The 24,658-nt window shown below is 34.4% G+C and overlaps 3 protein-coding genes across 5 annotated transcripts; 1 reads left to right on the forward strand and 2 right to left on the reverse strand.

The window, feature by feature from the left end:
• Positions 1-514: 514 nt before the first annotated feature.
• LOC113058799 (claudin-15-like) lies at positions 515-7,354 on the reverse strand. Of its 2 annotated transcripts, XM_026227020.1 has the most exons (6): positions 7,239-7,354; positions 5,447-5,681; positions 1,892-2,056; positions 1,735-1,816; positions 1,000-1,110; positions 515-916 (listed from the first exon to the last, which is right to left on the reverse strand). In XM_026227020.1, the coding sequence occupies exons 2-6, from the start codon at positions 5,664-5,666 to the stop codon at positions 826-828; spliced, it is 669 nt and encodes a 222-aa protein (XP_026082805.1). In that variant the 5' UTR covers positions 5,667-5,681; positions 7,239-7,354; the 3' UTR covers positions 515-825. The 2 variants fall into 2 exon arrangements, with proteins under 2 accessions (XP_026082805.1, XP_026082807.1); XM_026227022.1 differs by lacking the exons at positions 5,447-5,681; positions 7,239-7,354 and adding an exon at positions 3,843-4,162.
• Positions 7,355-8,544: 1,190 nt separating this feature from the next.
• On the reverse strand, positions 8,545-14,776 carry LOC113058800 (presenilins-associated rhomboid-like protein, mitochondrial). The gene is made up of 10 exons (XM_026227023.1): positions 14,616-14,776; positions 13,134-13,335; positions 12,838-12,978; positions 12,721-12,769; positions 12,472-12,567; positions 10,365-10,514; positions 10,192-10,262; positions 10,007-10,108; positions 9,823-9,920; positions 8,545-9,008 (listed from the first exon to the last, which is right to left on the reverse strand). Exons 1-10 carry the CDS (start codon positions 14,687-14,689, stop codon positions 8,894-8,896), a joined length of 1,098 nt encoding a protein of 365 aa, XP_026082808.1. The 5' UTR covers positions 14,690-14,776; the 3' UTR covers positions 8,545-8,893.
• Positions 14,777-15,958: 1,182 nt separating this feature from the next.
• LOC113058801 (protein MB21D2-like) lies at positions 15,959-22,570 on the forward strand. 2 transcript variants are annotated; one of them, XR_003278033.1, is made up of 3 exons: positions 15,959-16,317; positions 19,396-21,536; positions 22,149-22,570. XR_003278033.1 is itself a non-coding variant. In XM_026227024.1 (2 exons), the coding sequence occupies exons 1-2, from the start codon at positions 16,083-16,085 to the stop codon at positions 20,658-20,660; spliced, it is 1,500 nt and encodes a 499-aa protein (XP_026082809.1). In that variant the 5' UTR covers positions 15,959-16,082; the 3' UTR covers positions 20,661-22,570. The 2 variants fall into 2 exon arrangements, 1 of the variants encoding a protein (XP_026082809.1); XM_026227024.1 differs by having other exon boundaries at positions 19,396-22,570.
• The last annotated feature ends 2,088 nt before the right edge of the window (positions 22,571-24,658 follow it).

Here is a 24,658-nt window from a genome sequence, read left to right on the forward strand (position 1 = left end):
AGAGTTATAAAAGTTTTTTTTTTATTAAACTTAAAGTTATAGCTATACTGTTTTCAATGAAACAATAAAGTCTCGAAAAGAATTAAGAAAGAAACCTTAGAGGTTTGGCTGATAACTGCAGTAAAGCATAAAAAAAACAGTTTGCACAAAATTGTTTTATTCAAAGAAACACTAACAAAACACATAGCAATTTCAGAAAACAATGAGCTTTTCAAAACACCAGACAATGTAAAATGTATATTCTATACGAAAATGATCCATAAGCCTGACATAAACATATTAAAATCAACATGAGATTGAAAGAGAAACAAATGTACAGCGGAGGGAACTGATGTGATGCTGTAAAGCACCGTTATTAGTGAATTATTTTATATTTTAATTTTGTGAGGTTTTAGTAATTAAGTGGTGTATTTTTGACACTTTTATTAGATTTTGTTCATGTTTAATCTTTTTTTATTTCACTATTAGTTCATACTAAACAAAAAGAAATATTGCCTGGCATATGTTTATTTTCAATTTCAGTGAAAGTTTATTTAATGTAACAAAAGTTTATTTTTTCAAAGGTTTTGGTTTCATTTCACTATAATATTCCTAAAGTGAGTGTTTCATATCAGAACTGAGTAATAAACGAAAATCTGAAATGCAAAAATCTCTAACTGAAGTCTTTTCATATAAGCTGAGAACGTTATTTTACGCTTTGATGTTATGAAATAATCACTGATGAATCATACAAAGTCATGTAAATAAGCTCAATGCATTGACTTCTAAAATGCAAGTACAATAAAAATACACACATCCTTGTACAAAAAAGGGAAAGGCAAACACTCAGACGTAAGCTTTGGAGACGCTGTTTTCTGACGGGGCTGATCTGTAGATCTTCTGCGGCTGTGAAGCGATGTAGTTATAGTTGAGACTCCTGAGAACCAGAGAGAATAACAGAAGACATGACTGGTGTTTGTCACAGATGAGTTCTTGTCTCGGACACAGCTAGAGACTTACCGTGTTTGTGCAGGTCTTGAGCTCTTGAAGGAAGTGCAGAGGATTGCTCCGCCTATTATTTCCAGAGCTGCTGCCGCCCATCCCAGATACAGACCGGCTCCCAGTTCATACCTGCACCAAATTCATGTTTTTTTCTCAGTTTGAGTCTCTGAATAAAACCGAGCTGTTTTTCCTCCATATTCTCAGACTATATGAGCCATAAAAGCCTGATGGATCAAATATGATACTCAACAAATACACACTCTCTTATATTTTTTCTTAAGGTTCAATAAACTCTTAAATTTCAAAACCTTATTATTTTTGACCCAGGAGCACAAAACTAGTCTTAAGTGTCAATTTCCCCGAAATTGAGATGTATGCATCATCTGAAAGCTGAATAAATCATCTTTCCATTGATGTATGGTTTGTTAGGGTGCAAAAAAATCTAAATGTTGAGAAAATCCTCTTTAAAGTTGTCCAGATTAATTCTTAGCAATGCATATTACTAATCAAAAATTAAGTTTTGATATATTTACAGTAGGAAATTCACAAAATATCTTCATGGAACATGATTTTTATTTAATATCCTAATGATTTTTGGCATAAATTTTTTTTTTTTATAATTTTGACCCCAAAAATTAATTTTTGTCTATTGCTACAAATACACCCCAGTGACTTCAGACTGCTTTGTGCGCCACGGTCACATTTCATATGTACGACTTCACAGTTTTTGTTTTTTGCTAGTCTTTTACTTACTTTGTTCCTCCATAAAAAGGATCATAAAACTCCTGAACGACTCGAACGGCGTACCACGACACGGCCACCATAACACACACACCTGACGGAGAGAACACACAGATGTGAAGATGATATGTTTAGATCATTCAGTCCGAGTGTGTGTTATTACTCTGACCTGACAGGATGAACATGATCCCGGCGGTCAGGCTGATCTTCCCTTTCGTCTCCTCAGATGTGCTGCCCAGTTTAGTGCACTTGAGTCCCATCACGGCCAGAATAACAGCCAGCAAACCCAGAATCAGAGCGATTATCATCAGAGCCCGACAGGCCTGGATGTATCCTACAACACACACACAACACACACTCAACAATCACAGTCACAAGCTTCATATATCTTTACAAATAGGTGCATGAACAACGGTAGTATCCATAATGTCATATTAGAACATTACCATAAGAGAAATATCACAGTATTCTCTCAGAAAAAAATGGTTACTGTTATAGATAATATCATAAAGATACAAAAAATGTACCTTTTAGCCTTTTGTACCTTTTTTCTTCTCTGAGAGTTTAAATATCAAAGTACCATACTATTAAATCCAGGTCATATTTCACCCCAAAAGCAAAAGATAAAAAATATAATTTATAATTAATTATATTATGCATGAAAATGAAGCTTGTTCTTGAGATCATTATGATTATTTAAATTCCAACACTGCTTTTTTCATTTAAATTAATAATGTTAAAAAAACATAAAATTACATTATAGTGTTTGTTGTACCACCTTTCAATTATTCGGGTAATAATTTATTTGACTTATTATTATTATTATTATGCAAAATATAAATAATTATAAAAAAATTATAAAATAAATAAATAAAGTTCTTACATTTAAAAAAACACTATCGTTCAAAAGTTTGGGCTCAGAAATTAATATTTTAAATCAGCGAGGATGCATTACATTGATCAAAAGTGACAGTAAAAGCATTTATAATGTTATAAAAGATTTCAAATTCAAATAAATGCTGTTCTTTTGACATTTCTGTTAATCTGTGAACGAACAATTGTACAATTGTTTTCAACATTGATAATAATGAAAGTGAAAGTGAAAAGTGAAATAATAATCAGAATAAATAATAATAAATAATAATCAGGAAAGAAAATACAGCTGCGCATCACAGAAATAAATTACACTTTAACAGAGATTCACACAGAAAACAGTTTTTTTAATTGAAATAATGTTTCAGAATTTTTACTGTATTTTTGATAAATTAAAATAAATAAAAATAAATGCAGCCTTTGTGAGCAGAAGATACTTTTTTTTTTTTTTTTTTTTTTAAGATTAAAAAACTGACCCAAAACTAATAGAGTATATAAGTTCATAAGTAATATAAGTAATATGGTATGATGCAGTACTACAGTAAATATCAAAAGCAAAACATTTTTATTTTATTTTTTATTCTGACATTTTTTTTATTTAAAATAAATTTCACTTAAATTAAGTATTTATGTCATTTATGTGTAAATAAAATTAATATTAAATATATTTTTTTCATTGTAAATTATTTTGAAAATTGTCTAACAATATCGAAACTGACAAATCACATGACCATAGTTGGTGTGTGTGTGTGTGTGTGTTAGTGTGAGGTGTGTGTGTGTGTGTGTGTGAAGTGTGTCTGTGTGAGGTGTGTGTGTCTGTGTGTGTGTGTGAGTGTGTGCTAGGTTTGTGTGTTAGGTGTGTGTGTGTGTGTCTCTGTGTGTGTGTGTGTGTGTGAGGTGTGTGTGTGTGTGTGTGTGAGGCATGTGTTAGGTGTTTGTGTGTGTCTCTGTGTGTGTGTGTGTGTGTGTGTGTGTGTTAGGTGTGTGTGTGTGTGGTGTGTGTCTGTGTGTGTGTGTGTGTGTGTGTGTGTGTGAGGTGTGTGTGAGGTGTCTGTTAGGTGTGTGTGTGTGTGTGTGTGTGTGTGTGTGTGTGTGAGGTGTGTGTGTGTGTGTGTGTGTGTGAAGTGTGTCTGTGTGAGGTGTGTGTGTCTGTGTGTGTGTGAGTGTGTGCTAGGTTTGTGTGTTAGGTGTGTGTGTGTGTGTCTCTGTGTGTGTGTGTGTGTGAGGTGTGTGTGTGTGTGTGTTACCAGCCAGAGAAAGCATGGACTCAAACTTCTTGCAGTTGGTGATGCCGGTGCTTGACTCAGCACACGACTGCCACAGGTTCTGATAGTACCACAAAGACAGGATCAGCTGATCCGCAAACGTCGACGTGCGCCACGAATCATTCACCAACGACACGAAGGAGAGCAGCCAGCCTCCCAAACACATCAAGAACCCCAGCAGCTGAACCCCCATCGACATGATCGACAAACACGGCTCAAATCCACACAATATCCAAGAAAACCCTGTTCTGAATCCACAGCTCGCCAGCAGACAGACCCAGCACCAGACCCGGATGAGATGTGTCTGACTGTGTTATAGATTCAAGAGTCATAAAACCATAAACTCCGGTCCCTCCTCTGTGACTTTTACTAGATAACACCGTGGAAGTCAATACTGGAAGTGTCATGTGACTTAAGAGACAAAAGTCTGAGTGTGACCTCTGTAATAGAAGGCCTTGACCTTTAACGAGGTCAAACTGGGGTCACGGTGTGTGTGTGTTGCTTTAAGAAACGGAGGGTCAAACTAAATAACCATTGACCATTTGATTCTAAACAAACTAGAATTTGTCTTTGCATGAACACATATTATATAAATCATGCACAGTAGATGAAACAAGGCTCATGTTTAACTAGAAAAGAAAGTTTTATGAGTCTGTGATGAACTTTGAATGATGGCTTAACACAGTTTCGTCTGAAAGATTGAGAAGTCTTGAAACCAGATCAGTTTGTACTGTTCTCTTTTTATTTTATATGTAAGCATTATTTTTGTATTATTTATATATTATAGTTATTTTAGCATCACTGATATACCATTCTAGTGTTCGTTTGAATTTTGAATTTTGTTACAGTTTTTGTAATTTTGCTTTGTTTTTATTATTCTTGGAAAATATTTCTGTACTGTTTTTAATTTTAGTTATTTGAAGAAAAACTCAACCAAAATGAGAATTGTTGCTTTGCTCAAATACGTTTTTTTAAACTTTAATTTTTTTAGTTTAGTTTAGTTTTGATTAACTAAAATCCTGATTATAGTATTCATTAATATTTTGAATATTTTTTATATTTTCATTTTAACTTTAGTTTAAGTTTTAGCAATTTTGTTAAATTGGTTTTTAAATTTTTCGTTTTTTTAAAAATACATTTATTTATAATAATTCAGTTTTATTATTTTAATACTTTAACTTAAACTTGTGTATTTCAGTTATGTCACCATTATTTATTTCAACTTTAATTACTTAAAATGATTTTAATTTTAGCTAACATATATGCACTTTTTTTTAAAATTTAAATCCAGTTCCTGTAATTCAAATTTCAGTTTAGTTTGTTGTAGATTGTGTCCAATTCGAATTTAACTCATAAATGGCAAATAATTAAATTCTTAAATTGTGAATTCTTAAAACACATCTGGAGAAAACTCCACTGTATTCCAGAGTAAAGGTGTGTGTGAGTGTTTTATCAGTTTTTATGACTGGTATAACCTCGTTTTGTCACAGCACTGAGCTTCAGAGCTCCAGTAAAACCCTGATGATACTGTATCACTGAAAGCAACATGCATTATGACGTAACACGAGCGAAGGTGCACGTCTCACCTGGAAGTCCCAGAACGGTCTTGAATCTCTGACACTGTGAGGCTCCGAGCGAGTTAGACGCACACGACATCCACAGGCCTTCATACCGAGAGCTGGACGTCATCACAGCCTCTCCGTGACTGGCTCTCCTCCACACGGCTGAGTTGATGCAACTGGACTCCAAACACCAGCCGACGATTCCCAGAAACATTCCCATCAGCTGGACCACCATCGATGCCATCCTGAGCGAGAGATTCTGAGAAGAGACGCATTTATCAAACTTCATGCACAGACAAAAGTGACCTTTTTATACGAAAGGTCACTGATGCTCCAGAAGGAAACCTGATGCATTAAGAACTTTTGAACAGGATGATGATGTGTACATTTTTCTCATTTTGTCCATATATCATATCTGTTCATTTAGTACTGTATTGTATTGTATATCACAAGGATTTCTGAAATAAATAACAAAACACCTGAATAATATATTCATAAAAACTAAAGTGGCTTCTGCATCAGAAAAGCTGTTGTGTTGAGCCCTTAACAATGTTCAACAAAGTATGAAAACTATCAACAATGTTCAACATAACTAAATAAATAAATGAAAGCAATCTGAATTATTCAGAATCAATTTCGAAAAACTCAGCACCAAAAAACTGCTATTATTGACCACCATAAATGATATGCATTAAAAAAAAACATAAAAAATGCAAATGCTGTTTAAAAATGAAATCTATGTTATCATGCTAACAAGCTGCATTATACTATAATATAACATATAAAAATAAAATATATTATATAAAAATAAAAAATATATATCCAGTGAATATATTTGTTTTAAAGAAACATGTGCAAAAATAAAATAAAATAAATAAATAAAATAACATTTATAGGTTTATTGGATTTTTTTTATCACTCCATAAATCAGAATATATTGTCAAAAAAAAAAAAATATATATATTTATATATATATAAAATCAGCATGAATAATTTATGAACAAACCTCTCTATAAATACCTTCAGAATATTGCCTTCAACAGGGGTAAAATATCAAGAAATTTGATAGAAATGTTCACACACTTTCTCAATAATAACATCCAGCATTTTAATACCCTTCTAAGTTCAATAAAGAACCATAAACTCTTGCAAAAAACTAGGCTCTTCAGGCAGATGTGATTCTATTAATATAATTAAAGATAATTTAGGCATTTGTGCACACGTGCTCTATTCCTGATTCATCAAACACTGGACTTTAAACTCTTGTGAAATAAAAGCCAATCATGTGGTGATTAATTTATTAATTCATCTATCTAATAACATGTATGAAAAAACATTTAACATCCTCACTCATAATAACGAATAAAGCCATTTAAGAACCGATGTTATTTAATAATACCACTGAGATTTTTATTCATATTTCGAAATTAAATGTTACGTTTGCTTTCATTTTAATTTTCAGTATCTTCTTGTGATTTCGCCTTTTTTTTTTAAAAATTTTTTCAATCCATTTTTATTGCGGTTTTAGTTATTAAATCAGGTTAAACTAAATGAAAATGAGAAATATTGCCTTGCAACTGGCTGAAATAAAATCAGTTTTTAAAATTTGCCTGGATTTTTATGATTTTAAGATTACTTTAGTTTACTTTACTATTTAACTACAATTAGAACACAGAAGAAGTGAGGACTAAAAACAAGTTAACAGAAGTTAACACGATCTGCTTCACCATAATTCAGTTTGACTTCAGATTAAACCTAAAGTACATATATAAACTTCTACTGATCATCTATTGATGGAAATTGATATTATACGCACCTCTGTGGCTCCCAGTGAACTAATAATGAAGAGTAATTCGAAGTTTCCTCTGAAATTGTGACTTGTGAACACTGTTTTCAGTCTATTTGAGAGACGGGTGAGTGTCACTGTGTTAACATTGGCTTGAGGTCAATAACCCTGAAAAATCAAACCCTCTTCTAAACAGAAAAAGGGGACAAAGAGAGAGAGATGGACAGATGACCTTCTTTCCAGATGAGACTCATCTCTTGATTTCACACACTTCACAGGACACGGATTACAGCATTATCAACCGTGAACAAACACAAAGTCAGGCTTTATTCCACAAAATGCATTAAGAAAATATATTAGTTTTTTAGAAGTTTGGGGTGTTTTTGAAAGAAATCTCTTCTGCTGGAGACTGAAACCAAAATAAAAAAAAATGAAATATTATTATAATTTAAAATAAGTGTTTTCTGTAAGAATAGATGTTAAAACTGAATTTATTCCTGTGATTCAAAGCTGTATTTTCAGCATCATTCCTCCAGTCTTCAGTGTCACATGATCTTCAGAAATCAGGATGATTTACAGCTCAAGAAACATTTCTGATTATTGTCAATATTGAAAACTGTTATTTTTTGTGGAAACCAGATTTTTATGATTATTCACGGCATTTAAATTTCTAAAGAATAGCATTTATTTGAAACAGTTTTGTAACAAATGTCATTACAGACACTTTTGTTTATAAATTGAATGTGTCCTTGTTGAAAAGTATTAATTTCTTTCACAGGAAAAATACCAATCTTGGAACTTTTAACCAAACCCTTTTCACGACAGAAAAGCCAGTTTGTCAACAAAAGCCTAATATACTAACACTGAGCTTCACTTTATTTTTGCTAAATATATTGATTTCTTGTGCATTTTGGGGAAAAGTATGACCTGGATATTTCTTCATGAAACCCAAACTGTGTGACTCAGAATGATGCGATGGAAGTAAACGAGTGATAACTGGGAAACGGGAAGAGACGAGCGATACAGTGACTTCATTAAAACACGAAGAAGTTAAAAACAGACACATTGTTCAAGAGACATTATGATGCCATGACTGTTACTGAACTTTGGTCGATCTGAGAAAACCACACTGAAACGGTTTCTATACTGAAATATGGCACAGGTGTGTGTGTGTGTGTGTTATAGAGAAACATGGTTAATCATTCACATTAACAAGGACCAAAGTCTCATCTGAAACTTAGAAAAGAAACAATGTAAGCAGAACATATTACACACAACTATAGCAAATAAAAAAAGCTGACACCTGATAACTTCTAACAACAGATTTTTTAATTATTTTATTCAACATTTAAGTTTCTGTACATTGTGTCAAATGTCATTGAGACGTAAAGCGACCTCAAAGCTGTATGCTGAAGCTCCACCTCTTTAGATACATATTCATTTCTTAGCAAAGAGGGCGGAACTACTTGGACTCAGATTTAAAATAGGAGGCGGAGCCTAATGACATCACAGCAGTACTAGCATTACTCACTGTGACTGAAACAGACCTCCCTCTATGACTCTCTCACAGAATAATCAACGCATTATGAGCTTCAAGTGCATTAAAATCTGTGTCCGCATCCATTTCTCAATCTTGTTTTTGCTCTCCATGTCACCTGCTCAGCGTCTACCCATAATGCATGGCTCTATTTCGAGCCGTTGCCACCAGCGCCCCGTCCTCTCGTTCTGAAGTCATGCCACAACTTTACCAGTGGCTCTCTGTTCTTCCAAACGAGCTCGTGACCGTAAATTATGTACCAGCTAGAGGAAGAGAGAGAGAGACACATTAAGCACAGTGAATGAACATGCTTGTCCTTGCATGTTTACAGCTGGAATAAGATCCATTCAGAGGTCAACCGAGACACCACATTCACACTTACTGTTAAAATGAAACTCAAATACAGCCCATTTCAAGGCAAGGGTCCCTGAGCCATTTATTATATTTAACTTAAACTAATACCATAAAAATATACATTTTAGTTAACTACAATAAAATAAATATAATTGAACTTATTTTATTTCAGCAACTTGCCAAGGCAACATTTCTCTCTCTCTATCTTTTTTTTAAGTTTAGCTTTAAGTACTAAACAGAATAAACTAAACATAACGATTACATTTAATTAAGACTATATACACATTAAAAAAAGGATAAAAACACAACATGATTACTAAAACAAAAAACTGAAAGTCTAAAAATAATATCAAATTATTTAAATATTAAATATCATCAAATATTAAATTATAATAGTCAATATAATATCAATAACCATGTCTAATATATTTTATCATTGATACTTTTGCGATATTTATTATTTTTTGTTTGGTTTTTTAATATTTCTATTCAACTTAAAGAAAATTTAATTTTAGTGAGTTTACTACTTTTCTTTAGTTTAGTTTAGTTTAGAACTTTCACTTCAGTTTTTTTAGGCTTTTCATCTAACATTAATATTTTATTTCATTTTCTCTTTAATTAGTTTAACAAAAAACATATTTAATAGTTCTAGTTATCAATAACTATACTTTCTGCTTTCAGCTAGACCGATCTAAATGTAAGAGAAAGCAGAGTGTTACTCACATGCCGAATAAAGCTCCTCCTAAATGAGCAGCGTGATCGAAAAAACGCCATCCCAGAATCAAGCCTGTGGTATCCAAGGCAACGATGGCCTTAAGAGCCTATTGGCAGGAGAAGATCATGAGAATGTGGCCATAATTGCTAAACAGAAACTCTCTCTTACACACACACACAGACACACACTCACGTTTCCGGCAGTGAAGGTGTACATGGGGAGGAAGATGATGGCCAGCTTGGCTTCAGGCATTTTGGTGCAAACAGCTGCTAGGACAGTCATAATGGCCCCTGACTGACAACGCAACAATCTGGTTAAGACACTCACATGAACACTGATGAAAAAACCTGAAATGTTTAATCTGAAAACACACTCACCGCCCCCAGTGATGGACCAAACCGACCCATCGCCGTTTTACTCACATAACTGACAAACGTAGAAATCACACCTGAGAACACGAGCACAGAAAGATGAAATCCTATAACACTGATGAATTTATAGGAAGTAGGATGAAATTTTTGGAAATCTGAAAACTTGTATAGATAGAGACCTGCGGAGAGGTATAGTGCCATGAACTGCTCTTTGCCCATCAAGTTGACGATGCTGGAAGAGAAACTCCAGAGCACATACATGTTGGCCGCCATGTGAAAGAGAGAATAGTGACTGAACGTGGACAGCAGCATGGGCCAACACAGCGCCTCTGAAACCAGATCACAGTCCAGATTAAATTACTGCATAAACTAGATCACAGTGTAGATTAAATTACAGCATAAACTAGATCAGAATCTATATTTAATTACTGCATAAACTAGATCAGAATCTAGATTAAATTTCTGTATAAAATAGATCAGAATCCAGATTAAATTACTGCATAAACCAGATCAGAATCTAGATTAAATTATTGCATAAACCAGATCACAGTCCAGATTAAATACTGCATAAACTAGATCAGAATCCAGATTAAATTACTGCATAAACTAGATCAGAATCTAGATTAAATTACAGCATAAACTAGATCATAATCTAGATTAAATTACAGCATAAACTAGATCAGAATCTATATTTAATTACTGCATAAACTAGATCAGAATCTAGATTAAATTTCTGTATAAAATAGATCAGAATCCAGATTAAATTACTGCATAAACCAGATCAGAATCTAGATTAAATTACAGCATAAACTAGATCATAATCTAGATTAAATTACTGCATAAACTAGTTTAGAATTTAGATTAAATTACTGCATAAACTAGATCACAATCCAGGTTAAATTATAAGAATCTAGATTAAATTACTGCATAAACTAGATCAGAATCTAGATTAAATTACTGCATAAACTAGTTTAGAATTTAGATTAAATTACTGCATAAACTAGATCACAATCCAGGTTAAATTATAAGAATCTAGATTAAATTACTGCATAAACTAGTTTAGAATTTAGATTAAATTACTGCATAAACTAGATCAGAATCTAGATTAAATTACAGCATAAACTAGATCATAATCTAGATTAAATTACTGCATAAACTAGATCAGAATCTAGATTAAATTACTGCATAAACTAGATCAGAATTTAGATTAAATTACTGCATAAACTAGATCACAATCCAGGTTAAATTATAAGAATTTAGATTAGATTACTGCATAAACAAGTTTAGAATCCAGATAAAATTACTGCATAAACCAGATCACAATCCAGATTAAATTACTGCATAAACCAGATCAGAATCCAGATTAAATTACTGCATAAACTAGATCAGAATCCAGATTACATTACTGCATAAACTAGATCTCAATCCAGATTAAATTACTGCATAAACCAGATCACAATCCAGATTAAATCACTGCATAAACCAGATCAGAATCTAGATTAAATCTAATGGCAACTGTCATGATGATGCCACCAAAACTTTGACTTTGTCACCAAAAACTTGTACTATTTATATACTATTACTGTGTATATATACGTTTTTAATTAGCTTTTTATTTTTTAATTTTAAGTAATTTTGTTATGTGCGTTTGTAATTTTTATTAGTTATGTTTTACATTTATATTAAAATTTATTTCTGTTTAATAAACCAGATCACAGTCCAGATTAAATACTGCATAAACTAGATCAGAATCTATATTTAATTACTGCATAAACTAGATCATAATCTAGATTAAATTACTGCATTAAAGTTATTTCCAGTTATTAATTTTAATGCTTAAATTTAAACGTATTTCAGTTAGTTGCCAAGGCAAGATTTTCATTGTTTATTGTTTTTACGTCTAATATTTATATTTTATTTTAGCTTCACTTTCCATTAGCTATTTTTTTAGTTTTTTTTTGTTTTAGGTCTAATGATATTATCCCTGGTTTGCGGTTGCTGATGTAATAAAAGGAACAATTATGCAACGAGGAATCTTGTGCATGTTTACTGTACAAGAAATTATAGCATAATACAAATTATTATATATACAGTTTTTTTATTCTTTATTATTCATTTGAGAAAATTTTTAACACCAAAGACGACTGAAAAAATGCTAGAATTTACAATTAAGTGTTTAATCCTAATTCATAAAATTTTGAGGCGATGTAAACAAGACTGAGCCTGAAAGAGATTTGTTATTCGAATGCAGCACATTATGAAAGCCAAACAGATGAGTTGACTCACTGGAGGAGGGGTCAGATGTGAAGTACTTGAGCATGGTGCGCTGCAGAGAAGGAACTCTCCAACAACAAAACACCAACGCATTCGCTGCAATGATGCCTGGCAAAGACAGAGATTTGTTCAGAGGGATCAGTGCACAGAGAGACAGATGGACAGCATCTGTTTATTTAATAAAACTGCATTAAATACATTGTCTCCTTAATCTATACTGCTCATCTGTGTGATATGAATGCTTGTGTCATTCAGACTGACCTGTGACTGTTTTCTGTCCATCACTTAAACTGTTCCACCACTTGCTCACCTGCAGAACAACATACATCTATTAATCTCCAATCGAAAAACAGAAACGTCAATTAAACGGACACACACCTGCTTGCCCAAATCGCCTTGTTTCTGAGGCCGTTTCTTCTCCAACCAATCTGCTTTGACATCATTGAAGTAACCCTGTACTCTAGATTTTAGACTTTCGTATTGCCATATCGCCGCTCCGCCGAACGAACAACCTGTAAACTGAGCTGGAGTTACTACGATATTCTGAAAGATCACACACATATTGGACCTTGTTCTTGTAATAACAATATTTTAATGGTCCTACGGAAATACCAGTTTAAGTATGATGACATTTCATGAATGAGGCACACCATGTGTCAGTAAAATTGACCTACCCCTATAGTGAAGACCAATGGTTTGACCAGTCTGCCAAATGACCTGGTGGGTACGTGTGGGGTGGGCGGGTCTGGAGCAGGAGCCACGCCCTTCTTATGGAGGATTTCATTTTGCTCCGCCTCTTCTGCCACACCCTTCTTTGGCTCCTCCCTCTTTGCTACTTTGCGAAAGCCAGACCTCTGCTGCGTCTGTAGAGTGAATCTATTTGGAGCAAAACAATAATAAAATATTGCATTCATATCGATTTTTCAAAGGATGGGATGAGGAAAAAATAAAAACAGTCACCCAAAAATTGTATCTTTATATATAAAGATTTATTTGATATAATATAATGTGGGAGGGAGTTGATTTGACTGGATAATACAATGTACAATATAAGATGTAATATATTATATTATAATATAATAATAATGTGGGATGAAACCATATGTTTAATTAGTTTTTGTTTGTTTACATCGCCTCCTGAAGTGCCTTGGTTACATTATTAGGGGATCAAGTGCTAAATCGGCTAAACTTTTGAATGCAATATCATCGCTAAACTGTAATGCGTAGCTTGGACACTTGTTGCGCTGTAAGAGGGAAAAAAAACATTAAAATGGCTGTAACTACGCAACCATTCAACCGATAAACATGAAAATTGGTATGCAGTGTCTTTGTCCAAAGTGCAACAGAAATCCTTCACGATTTTGAACTTATGAACTTAACGAACATTTGTGTATCACAAAAAACATGGCCGCCATTCGCCAAGGGATTTGAGCACCTATTAGACAAGGTTAACGGAGGTCGATTGGAACTTAGTGGGAATGTTTAACACTTGGTCCTTAAAGTCAGTGAGAAATTTGAAAGAAATCAGAATACGGCATTTTTCAAGCATGTAAACGGTTGTACATTGAGTGGTTTTTCACACATACACACACAATATCCATATCATCTGATAGAGCTCCTCGATCTGAAATGCTCTGCCTCTAGAACCACTGCTGTCAATAAAAATATTTGTTCAATAATTGAGAATATGTAAAAAATAAAAAATAAACACTTTTGCCCACTAGTCCTGGGATTTTAACTCTCGAGAAAAAAACAACAACAAAACAAATAAATACTGCAGTACAATTCTCTGGACTCTCTAGGACAATAATTATCCAAAAAAATTAAAACTTTACCCTTTGGTTCGCTATAACTGGCTCGTTTAGAAAAGGGGCGTGGCCAAGTGCACCCAAAAGCCAAACAATACAAAACGTGAGACAGGTGATTGATTGTTAACAAGCATGCAAACGTTTTTATTTATTACAATACGTAAGGTCCATTCTTATTTCTAGCTCTCCGTAATTAATGTTTACATCTACAAAGGTTTTGAACAGAACTAAAGAGGGGTTAATAATCGCAGAAGCTTTGATGTCTGAGCTGATTAAAGCCACTGGAGCTGCTGTGAGTGACGTGAGGCGCTCAGTAAATAACCGCGTGGTCAGGGGACTGTTTGTTACCTGTTGGTCAGGTAGTGTTTGCTGCTTATGTCCTCTGAAACCCATCTGAAAACTGAAGCCCTCAACGCCATCATCACTGCTGCTCATGCAGAGCTGCTTCCGCTTCCGGCTCAGAGCGCGCACACAGCGGTGTCTGCTGGAGGAGGACGCGCACTGCTTTGAAAAGACAGAGCTATTTTAAAAGAAAAGAAAACGTGCATTTAAATCGAATCATATACATTTACAATCAAGATTTTAAATGTTACAAAATGTATAAAAATCACGTTTTGATTTATTTCCATGCTTACTTTTTTTTGTTAAGCAGATTATGCTCATTTTTATCTTTTTTTTATTCATATAGCTTTATTTTTTTAGTCAGAGTTAATACATTTATTTATTTCCATGCTTACATATTTTTTTATTTTTTTAAGCAGATTTTGCTCATTTTTATTTTGTTTTAAAAGCTTTCTTTTTTTGTCAGAGTTAATTAATTTATTTGCAAGTTTGCACATTTGTTTATTTTATTCATTCATTTCAATCAATTGCAACACAGTTTAATTTAATTATTTGTATTTATTTTAATACATTTAATTTGTTTATTTATTTATTAATTAACTTATTTTATTTGAAGTCTTGCTGATTTATTTATTTATTGGCAGAGATTGTATATTTATTCATTTAATTATTTATGTGCATGCGATTGAATTTCTTTATTTGTATTCATTTATTATGATTATTCATTTATTTACATTATTCGTTTTTTGCATTTTATTTATTTGAAAGTTTGTGATTTTTTAAAGTAATTAATTAGGCTATGTGGCACAGTTTGCGCATTAATTTTTTTAATAATTTTTTTATTATTATTAATTTCTATTTTTGTTAGAGTTAATTAATTTGCATTGCTTGCACATTTGTTTATTTCACTCATTTATTACTGTAGCAGGTTACATTTAATTCGTATTATTTTACGATTTTTTAGTTTATTTATTAAATTTAATAATTTATATATTTTGAGAATTTGTTAATTTTTCATTCATTAATTATGTGGCAGATTATGCATATTTGTTTGTATTATATATGAAAAATTTGCAGTAATTTATATTTTTATCGGAAGAAATTTATTTTTGTTGCATGCGTGCATATTTATTTTACTCATTTTTTAATATTGTAGCAGGTTTTGAGTTTGTTTGTTTTTTAATTGTATTATTTTCTTTATTCATTATTTTTTGTAATTTATTAATTAAAGGTCTACGTGGCCGGATTTTATTTGTATTCGTGTTTTTTTTATTTTTATTATTATTATTGTTTTAGTTTTCAAATATGATGTTAGTATATTTTTAGTTATTTATGTGCAGAAGCGGTGTTTCAGCACGTGCATGACTAGTAAAGAACAGAAATCAGCGTCGGTGTGCAGCTGCGCTCCGGTGCGCATCACAGTACAGCGCGTGCGCTCCGCTGCTTCGGTTCCACCGTGTCCTTCTCGCGAACATGGCGGCGCCTGCGCTCTCCAGCCGGGCTGGTTCAGCTGGTAGTAGCCCCACCGCCACCCCGAGCAGCACCAAACACATCCCGCACTCCCCCGAACTGGACTTCAGGTCCGGAACCAGGACCGAGGAGCTTAACCGGCTGATCGCCGAATTCAGCAAGTACGAGCAGCGCGAGTACGACGACCAGCGTGCGCTCGAGATCCACACGGCCAAGGACTTCATCTTCTCCATGCTCGGTGAGAAAGAGCTCTATTCCGACACAAAGCAGCACATGCATGCCATGCATCTGAAAGGAAAGTGCGCTTTTGCGCGTGCAGTGCGTCTGTTTGTCTTTGTCACGCGCTTCGGTCTGTTTGGGTGTGTTTGCAGTTTCAACACGCTCAACTCGGGTTTGCGCTGTTATTCAGGTGCTTTATGTGCATGAGCTGACAAATTCAGGCAATCTGCTTGCTGTTCAAACAACAGTTAAGTCCAAAAAATTATATTCTGCCATTTATTTACTTGCATCTCTTACTGCCATTGTTTACTCATGGCTGTATGACTTTCTATATTCATTTGAAAACAAAGAGGAAATGCACACTTCCCAAGCCTCTCTGTATCCATTTAGTGAAAGTGGAAGGTCAGCAGTGGCTGTCACGCTACAGAAAGAGCAAAAATGCACGTTTGAAGCCATAAAATTAAACTTTAAGAGATACATTTTCACCTTTAATGCCAGGTAGCTTGCTTTGGTTGATTATCGGAAGGAAAAACGGGGCAAATATGAAAAGTTTATCAAGGAATAGAATTAAATGGAAATTATTTCAGATATAATAAATGATTAAAAACTTTAACAAAATCACAGACATGCAAGCAAATAATTAAATGAATAATGAAACGGCCAAACATGAATAACATTAGCAAACCTTTAATAAATAAATGAATACATTTTAACATGTGAAGGAACAAAAATAAAATTACACAAAGTAAAAACAAATGCAAAAACCCTGCTAAAATATTAACATATGAATAATAATAAAAATAAACAAGCTTTAAGCATGCAAATAAAGCTAAATGCTGTTTTTTTTTTTTTTGCAGCCTATGATTGTATACTATAAAATATTTAGGCCCAAATCGGGCCTGACCTGTTCACTGATTTATGACTTAAAAATATGCATCACATTAGGTTTAATATTATTGATGTTAAACCCTGTCCAAATGCATGAAAAAAATATGCATGCATTAAAGATTTCTGTATATGAAAAGTAGGTCTGAATATGTTTTGAAGTGAAAATGGTTGTAAAAAACAGAATGTGTAAATAATAAGTGCCACCAAATTAGTAGTAATGTTGTGCCATTAGAAAGAGCATCACTGCATAAAAATAGCACATAAACGCTGCATTTATTCCTTAAAGAGTTAAAGTCTCAGAGACGCTGAACAGAAGCAATGCACTGTGAAGCAGAAGATCTCAGCAGCAGAGATCTGTCCGGACGCATGAGTTCAGCAGCAGTGAGCGTGTTTGAGCCTCAGGGCCGAGCACTGACTCTCTGTCTCACACAGGTTTACTCATCCATGCACTCATACACTCATCTGTGCTGCATGGAGAACAGAAATCACAACTGACAGTGTTGACTTCTTTAAGTCACATTATGAAAGTAAAGTGGGTTGCGATTGCTGCTGGATCATTCTGGGTCAAATCAACCGAAGTTCAGAAACGTCTCCTGCTAAAATGTTTGAATCCATTAGTGTTTTTTTTTTCTGTATAAAGTAAAAAAAGAAGTATAATGAAAGCCAAATTATTAAATAACATTAATATTTACTGTTTAATCTATGTGGCTTCATATGCTAATGTTAAAACTTGTTAAAAAACACTTTTCTTCCAAAAAAGCATTTTTTTCAGCTCAAAAGGTTTGCATGCCTGTAGCTCAAGAATTATTACAGATTTCTGAATATCCTTTTAAATTTTAGTTCTTAACACATTTTTCTTTTGGAATCTTAATTTTTAAGGCCAAACATGATTCGATTACAGAAATATGGGGATCTCAAAAGTGGCATATTAAACCATGCACAATTTCAAGTGGTTAAAAACCAAAAGTGCATTTCTTTAAAAAAGGAATGTCTCAAGAACAATTTTTTTTTTTTTTTTTGAAATTTTAGAAATGCATCTGGTTTCCATCAGAACATACCTATCCGAGTGCCAAAAAATATATTTTTCAGAAGTATGCATGCTTGCAACTCAAGAAGTATTAAAAGTATATCAATATAATTTCACATTAAACTTTTTCAGTCAGGGATCTCAATGCAACTCCATGTGCAAATGATCATTTTGATCCCCTTACAAAATAGTGGATCAATCCATGATATTTAATATTTTGTCTTTTTTTTATCTTCATTTATGTATTTCTTTCACCAGAATGAATGAATGACCCTGTAGCATACTGAGCTTGAGTTTACTGCACTCTTATTGTGATAGATGCTCAAATTGTGAGTCTGAATGTGTATTTTTGAATGTTGAACTCGCTGTGGGCTCATATGTAAAAGGCACACACACACACACACACACATGCATGAATCACTAAGTTGTTTTGGGTTTTCTGAGCGTCTCTGGAGGTTCTGCTTCTGCTGACGGGAGGTTTTAATACCCCCGAGTCACTGGCTGAATCACGAGCTTGAGCTCAGGTGTGACTGGGGATTATTTTCTTCAGGAGTCTGTGGACTGTTTGTCAGGTCTGGAATGTTCTTGTGTTTGTGTAGGAATAGTTTTATAGACTCTATTGCATGTGCTCTGTTGCTTAACCTTTGTGTCAATTGCTTTATTATGAAATGTAGTTTTGTGTAGCAACACTTCGTTCTCTTAGCTTAGCAATTTTATGTAATATACTTTTCACATTAAGTTTGTGAGATTTGATGTGGAATTAATGATACTAAAGTAGGCTTTTAAGCGCGATTCATGAGATTCAAAAAAAAAAAAAATGTTTATTATTTTTTTATAATGTGATGTGCTTTGTACGTTCAACCAAGACATGAATTATGTTTCTTCTTCTTTAATTATTATAAACCATAAAATATTAGTTGGATTAATTTCATGCATGCTCTTTATATTCATTAATTTAATTAAAATGCAAATATGTGTAAGGCAACACACAAGATTTCGTGAATTAACGTTCTTTAGGATACATTTTCCACTTGGAATAGCTTTCTTTTTGTCATGAAAAACATTTTACTGTATTTATGGTCAAATATGTTCCCTTTTACAAGGAAATGTAGTCTGTTTTGTCTACTTTGTAGAAGAACTCAAAATCTGTCCTTCTCTAATGATGTCATTTCCTGTTTTCAGGCATGGTGCAGAAGTTGGACCAGAAGCTTCCGGTTGCAAACGAGTACCTGCTGTTGTCCGGCGGGGTCCGGGAAGGTGTGATTGACATGGATCTGGATGAGTTGACGGTGTACGCGCGGGGAACTGATTACGACATGGACTTCACGTTACTGGTTCCCGCGCTCAAACTCCACGACAGAAACCAGCCGGTCACGCTAGACATGCGTCAGTCGGCGCTCTGCCACTCCTGGCTCAGCCTGCGTCTGTTTGACGAGGGAACCATCAACAAGTGGAAGGACTGTTGCACGGTTGTAGACCATGTTAACGGTGCCACCAATTACTTTTTTTCGCCCACGCTGGTGGCCGACTGGTTCTACGAGTCCATTAGTATGGTCCTAGCGGAGATTCAGAAGAAGCCTCAGCGCGGCGTCCCACGGGTCGAGAAGGTCGAGCGCAACGCAACCATAATCTCCATCATTTTGGGCGTCGGAGGCAGTCGGATGCTGTACGATGTGGTTCCTGTAGTCTCGTTTAAAGGATGGCCAGCGGTGGCCCAAAGCTGGCTAATGGAAAACCATTTTTGGGACGGGAAAATCACGGAGGAGGAAGTGATTAGCGGGTTTTATTTGCTGCCTGCGTGCTCTTCTACAGGCCAGAAGGAAAACGAATGGCGCTTGTCGTTTGCGCGCAGCGAGGTGCAGCTGAAGAAGTGCATCTCTGCGAGTCTCATGCAGGCGTACCAGGCTTGTAAAGCTCTTATTATTAAGCTTCTGTCTCGACCCAAAGCCATCAGTCCGTATCATCTGCGCTCGCTCATGCTTTGGGCCTGCGACCGCCTGCCGCATACATACTTGGCGCAGGAAGATTACGCCGCGCACTTTTTGCTCGGGTTGATCGATGACTTGCAGCACTGCTTGGTGAATAAAACCTGTCCGAATTACTTTATCCCGCAATGCAACATGCTAGAGCACCTCAGCGACGACACGGCCATGTTGCATGCGCGTAAGTTGTCGTCTGTGCGCTCCGACCCAGCAGAACACTTGCGCAGCGCGATCGAACACGCAAAAGCCGCGTCACGACTCACACTTGAGCTCCATTGGCGCGGAGGAAGCTCAAACCTGTCATCTCCTCTGTCCGACACCGGAGCTGATCAGCAACCGGACGACCGGCTCGCGAAGAAACTCCAGCAGCTGGTCACGGAGAATCCTGGGAAGTCTATCTCAGTCTTCATCAATCCAGACGATGTCACGCGACCTCACTTTCGTATCGATGACAAATTCTTTTGAAGCCGCGTCTATTGATCTGACTGGGAACAAACTAACTTTCGCATCAATTATACATTTTTCTGAAGCCACACCCCTGATCTGATTGGGTGCTGACTGCAGATGCTGTCACATGACCTCACTTTTGCATCAATGTTAAAGTCTAAAACCACGCCCATTGATCTGATTGGGAGCAGACGACTTCAGTATAGCTTTAATTATAAATTCTTCTCAAGCCACACCCTCTGATCTAATTGGGTGCTAACTGCAGACAACCTCACTGTAGCATTAATCATCAATTCTTCTTAAGCCACACTCCTTAGTCTTTTGCATTGATGACACATTTTTCAGAAGCCACGCCCCTTGGATCTGATTGGGCGTTGGCTGTAGATGACCTGACATTTGCAATGTTGACGTTATTCTGAAGCCATGCCCTCTGATCTGATTGGGAGGTTATTACCTCACTGTAGTATCAAGGATAAATTCCTCACAAGTCACACCTCCTAATCCGATTTGGCGCTGATTTCAGATGACCTGACATTTGCGTTGATGACATACTTCATAACACTGTTTTGTTATTTCTTTCTGTTTTTAATGAGTCCCAGAAGCAGGAAGTTGTGTTTTGCACAGAGCCGGAGATGTTAAACGCTTCAGGCTCTGAACATGATGTTAAAAATGGACATGATCCTATTTCACTGCTGCCAGTTTGAAGTCGTGTTCTCGTATCTGTTCCTCCCCATTATGGACGCCCTGCTTTTACGGGAAGGATAGAGAGAGAGAGCGGAAGATTTATGGAAGGATGTGGGTGAGGACGGTTTGTGCATGGCTCACATGGAAAACAGGAAACCCATAACTCCACTCAGAAGTGCAATTAGACATATTGTGTTTATAGCTTTACTTGTAAGTAACTGTAACATGATACTATAAACACGCTATTTTAGACACCATTGTTTCACAGTCACACTTACAGAACAACTTTATTCTCACCAACTAACTGCACATTAAGTCTCCAAAATACAAACTACATGTGATGATGGATGTTTTTTTTTTTTTAACACACAGTCTCTTGGGGTGAATCTCATGAAAACATTTCCGTGTAACATTTTACATACCTCCCACCCCCCAAAATATGTATAATTATATTTTGCATTAAGATTTTGAACTCATTTTTTTTAACTCTCATTAGATTCACATTACTGTAATTTGTGTTTTTTAGCCTAAATTTAAAGATAGTTCATTAAATAATACTGCCATTTTTTTTTTTATTGCATTAATTAGTTGCGAGGGAAAATGTGTTTTTCATGAAAAATCTTGATCTTAGTTTTTAGATTGCTTTCATGAGATTCACTCATTGGGGAAAAAAAAGTTGTCTTTTTATTTTTATATATATACTGTATGCTGCTAAACATGATAGGTGCATTTGATAATTTGTTTTTGTAATAATTTGAGTATTTTGATTTATTATGTGATGTGCTCTGTAACTGCTGTATTTCACCTGCCCACTTTTCCCAGTTAGACCAATCAGCCTCAGCCAATCATGTGATCTTTCCATTTGATTGGTGGGAGGGACGGACCAGAACAGACCAATCGTGAATCATCAAGCTCTACAGGGACCAATCGTAATGCCTTATCACAGAAATCAACCAATGGGGTATTTTTATTCTGATTAAGTAGATCCTAAAGACTCTTTTACAGCCCCACCTTGTGTTTCTTTTTATATCTGAATCAGGACATATCAGAACTAAACAGAATGTGTTTCTTCATTAGGCTAATGTCCAGGAGAATTATGTGTACATGTTATTCTTATGCTTGATAAATATTTAACATGCCAGTGGGCTTATAGACACCTTAACAAAATAACATATCTGCTCTGGATCAGTATTGCATTGCATTTTAAACCTGTGTTTGGTTAATAAAGCTGTACAGAAACTCAAGTGTGAGTTAGATTTTGATTATTCTGTTTTGCAACTCTCAAATATTTATTTATTTATACATGAGCATTGTGGGCATTGTAACTTAAATCAGTCATGCTTTTGCATCCATATGAAATTTTTGTTATTTAAATATATTTTTTAAACCTATTTAAAAAGATGTTTTAATATATATATTTTGGGGCATTTTTGTATAATTTTTAAAATATATATATTTTAATAATTTTTAAAAGCATTTAAAATTGTATTCATTTATTTCTTTCAATATACAAATTCACTTCCTATATTAGAGATTCAAAAGTTTAAGGCTTTTAAAAATGTTTTTGGAAAAGTATTTTCTGTTCCCAAAGGCTGCATTTATTTGATCATAACTGTAAATGCACCAGTATTTATGAAATATTATTACAATTTAAAATAGCAAATTAAGTGAATACATAAAATATAATTTATTCCTGATGCACAGCTGTATTTTCAGCATCATTCCTCCAGTCTTCAGTGTCACATGATCTTCAGAAATCATGAAAATATGCTGATTTCTGATTATTATCAATGCTGAAAACAGATGTGGTGACGAATAGTTTTTGTAGAAACTGTGATGCACTTTATTTTTCAGGGTTCACTGATGAATAGAAAATCCACCTAATTTGAAATATAAACATTTTGTGGCATTAAAATTGTCTTCACTGTCACTTTTGATCAATTTAATGCATCCTTGCTGAATAAAATAATGCATTTCTCACAAAAAAGTGAGATAAATAGACTGCAATATCAACCGATTCTGTTCCTTTCTTTGACTCATCATGTAACCAGTCTGCCAGAAGCTGCTATATTTATGCACAAAAGTGGATTGCAAGAATGACATCAGTGTTGCATGTGAAGCATTTAACCTCCTGTTATTTGAACAGTTGCATGAGCAATCGCAGTGTTTGATTCCAACTGATTCAAAATATATTGCTATATTACTGCAGCTTGTGTAGCTAGAGAGCATTGTCAAGGATCAAACTCACACACTGTCAGCTAAATGCTCTTTTACTACTGCATTAAAAGCACTGACGCTGCTGTAGAAGAAACATTTGGATGAAGTTTATTCCTTCAGAAGCTCAGCTAAAGTGCTGCGACAGAATTACAGATGTCTGTTAGACAGATAAATGCTGAGAAGTTTATCAGTATGTCTCTTTGTAAAGTACGGCTCAGGATGATGGTAAGTGTGTGTGTGTTAATGCTGAGAGCTGTTGTTATAGATTGCTGACCTGAAGAAGGTGGAGTTTCAAGTCTTTTGCGCTCATTTAGGTGTGACACATCTGCTTATTTAGTTTTGCTTAAGCAGCTGAATACCAAAATAATCCAGCGCAGTTTTATATATGAATGTGAGTTTGAGTGGGCCATGCCAGGTTATTTTTGTTTCCTGCTGTCTCAGCACCTGTGTGTAGCACCTGCGACTTACACACCGCTGTGTATGTGTGTGTGTGTGTATGAGAGAGAGAGGATTTCAGTTTTGTTGACACAAAGACTTTTAACATAAGAGAAGTGTGGTCATTTGTAACTTCAATGTGCCATTGCAACCATATATATATATATATATATATATATATATATATATATATAGTATTTTCAAATATATTTTAATTTTTTTTAAAAAGCATTTAAAATTAATGTTGTCCTCCTTATATTTTCAATCCAAGATAATACAGTCGCATTTTTTTTTTAATTGTCTATAACATATAATACTTTTTAAAAATGTTATTAAAATCAAACATTATTAAATCATTATGACTTTAGTTTTATCTATATAGGCCATTTCATCCATATTTGCATTTATCCAAAATAGGCTACTGATTGGAAATTAATTTTCTTAATTTCAAAACTTACAACCATTAATGCCAATAGTTTATATTTTTGTTATCAGACTAAAACCAATTTACCATAATGTTACTCTCATTTCACTGTAAAATAAAAGGTAAAATCGTAATAAATAAAATAACATAATAAAAAAAATAAATTAAAAAATAAATAAATCCCATTATATTTTGGATCACGATAACATGGAAATACCATGCTATTTTGAACCTTATTATAAGTAAATATTTATTA

The sequence above is a fragment of the Carassius auratus genome, chromosome 40 (assembly GCF_003368295.1).
Source record: "Carassius auratus strain Wakin chromosome 40, ASM336829v1, whole genome shotgun sequence".
Lineage (NCBI taxonomy): Eukaryota > Metazoa > Chordata > Actinopteri > Cypriniformes > Cyprinidae > Carassius > Carassius auratus.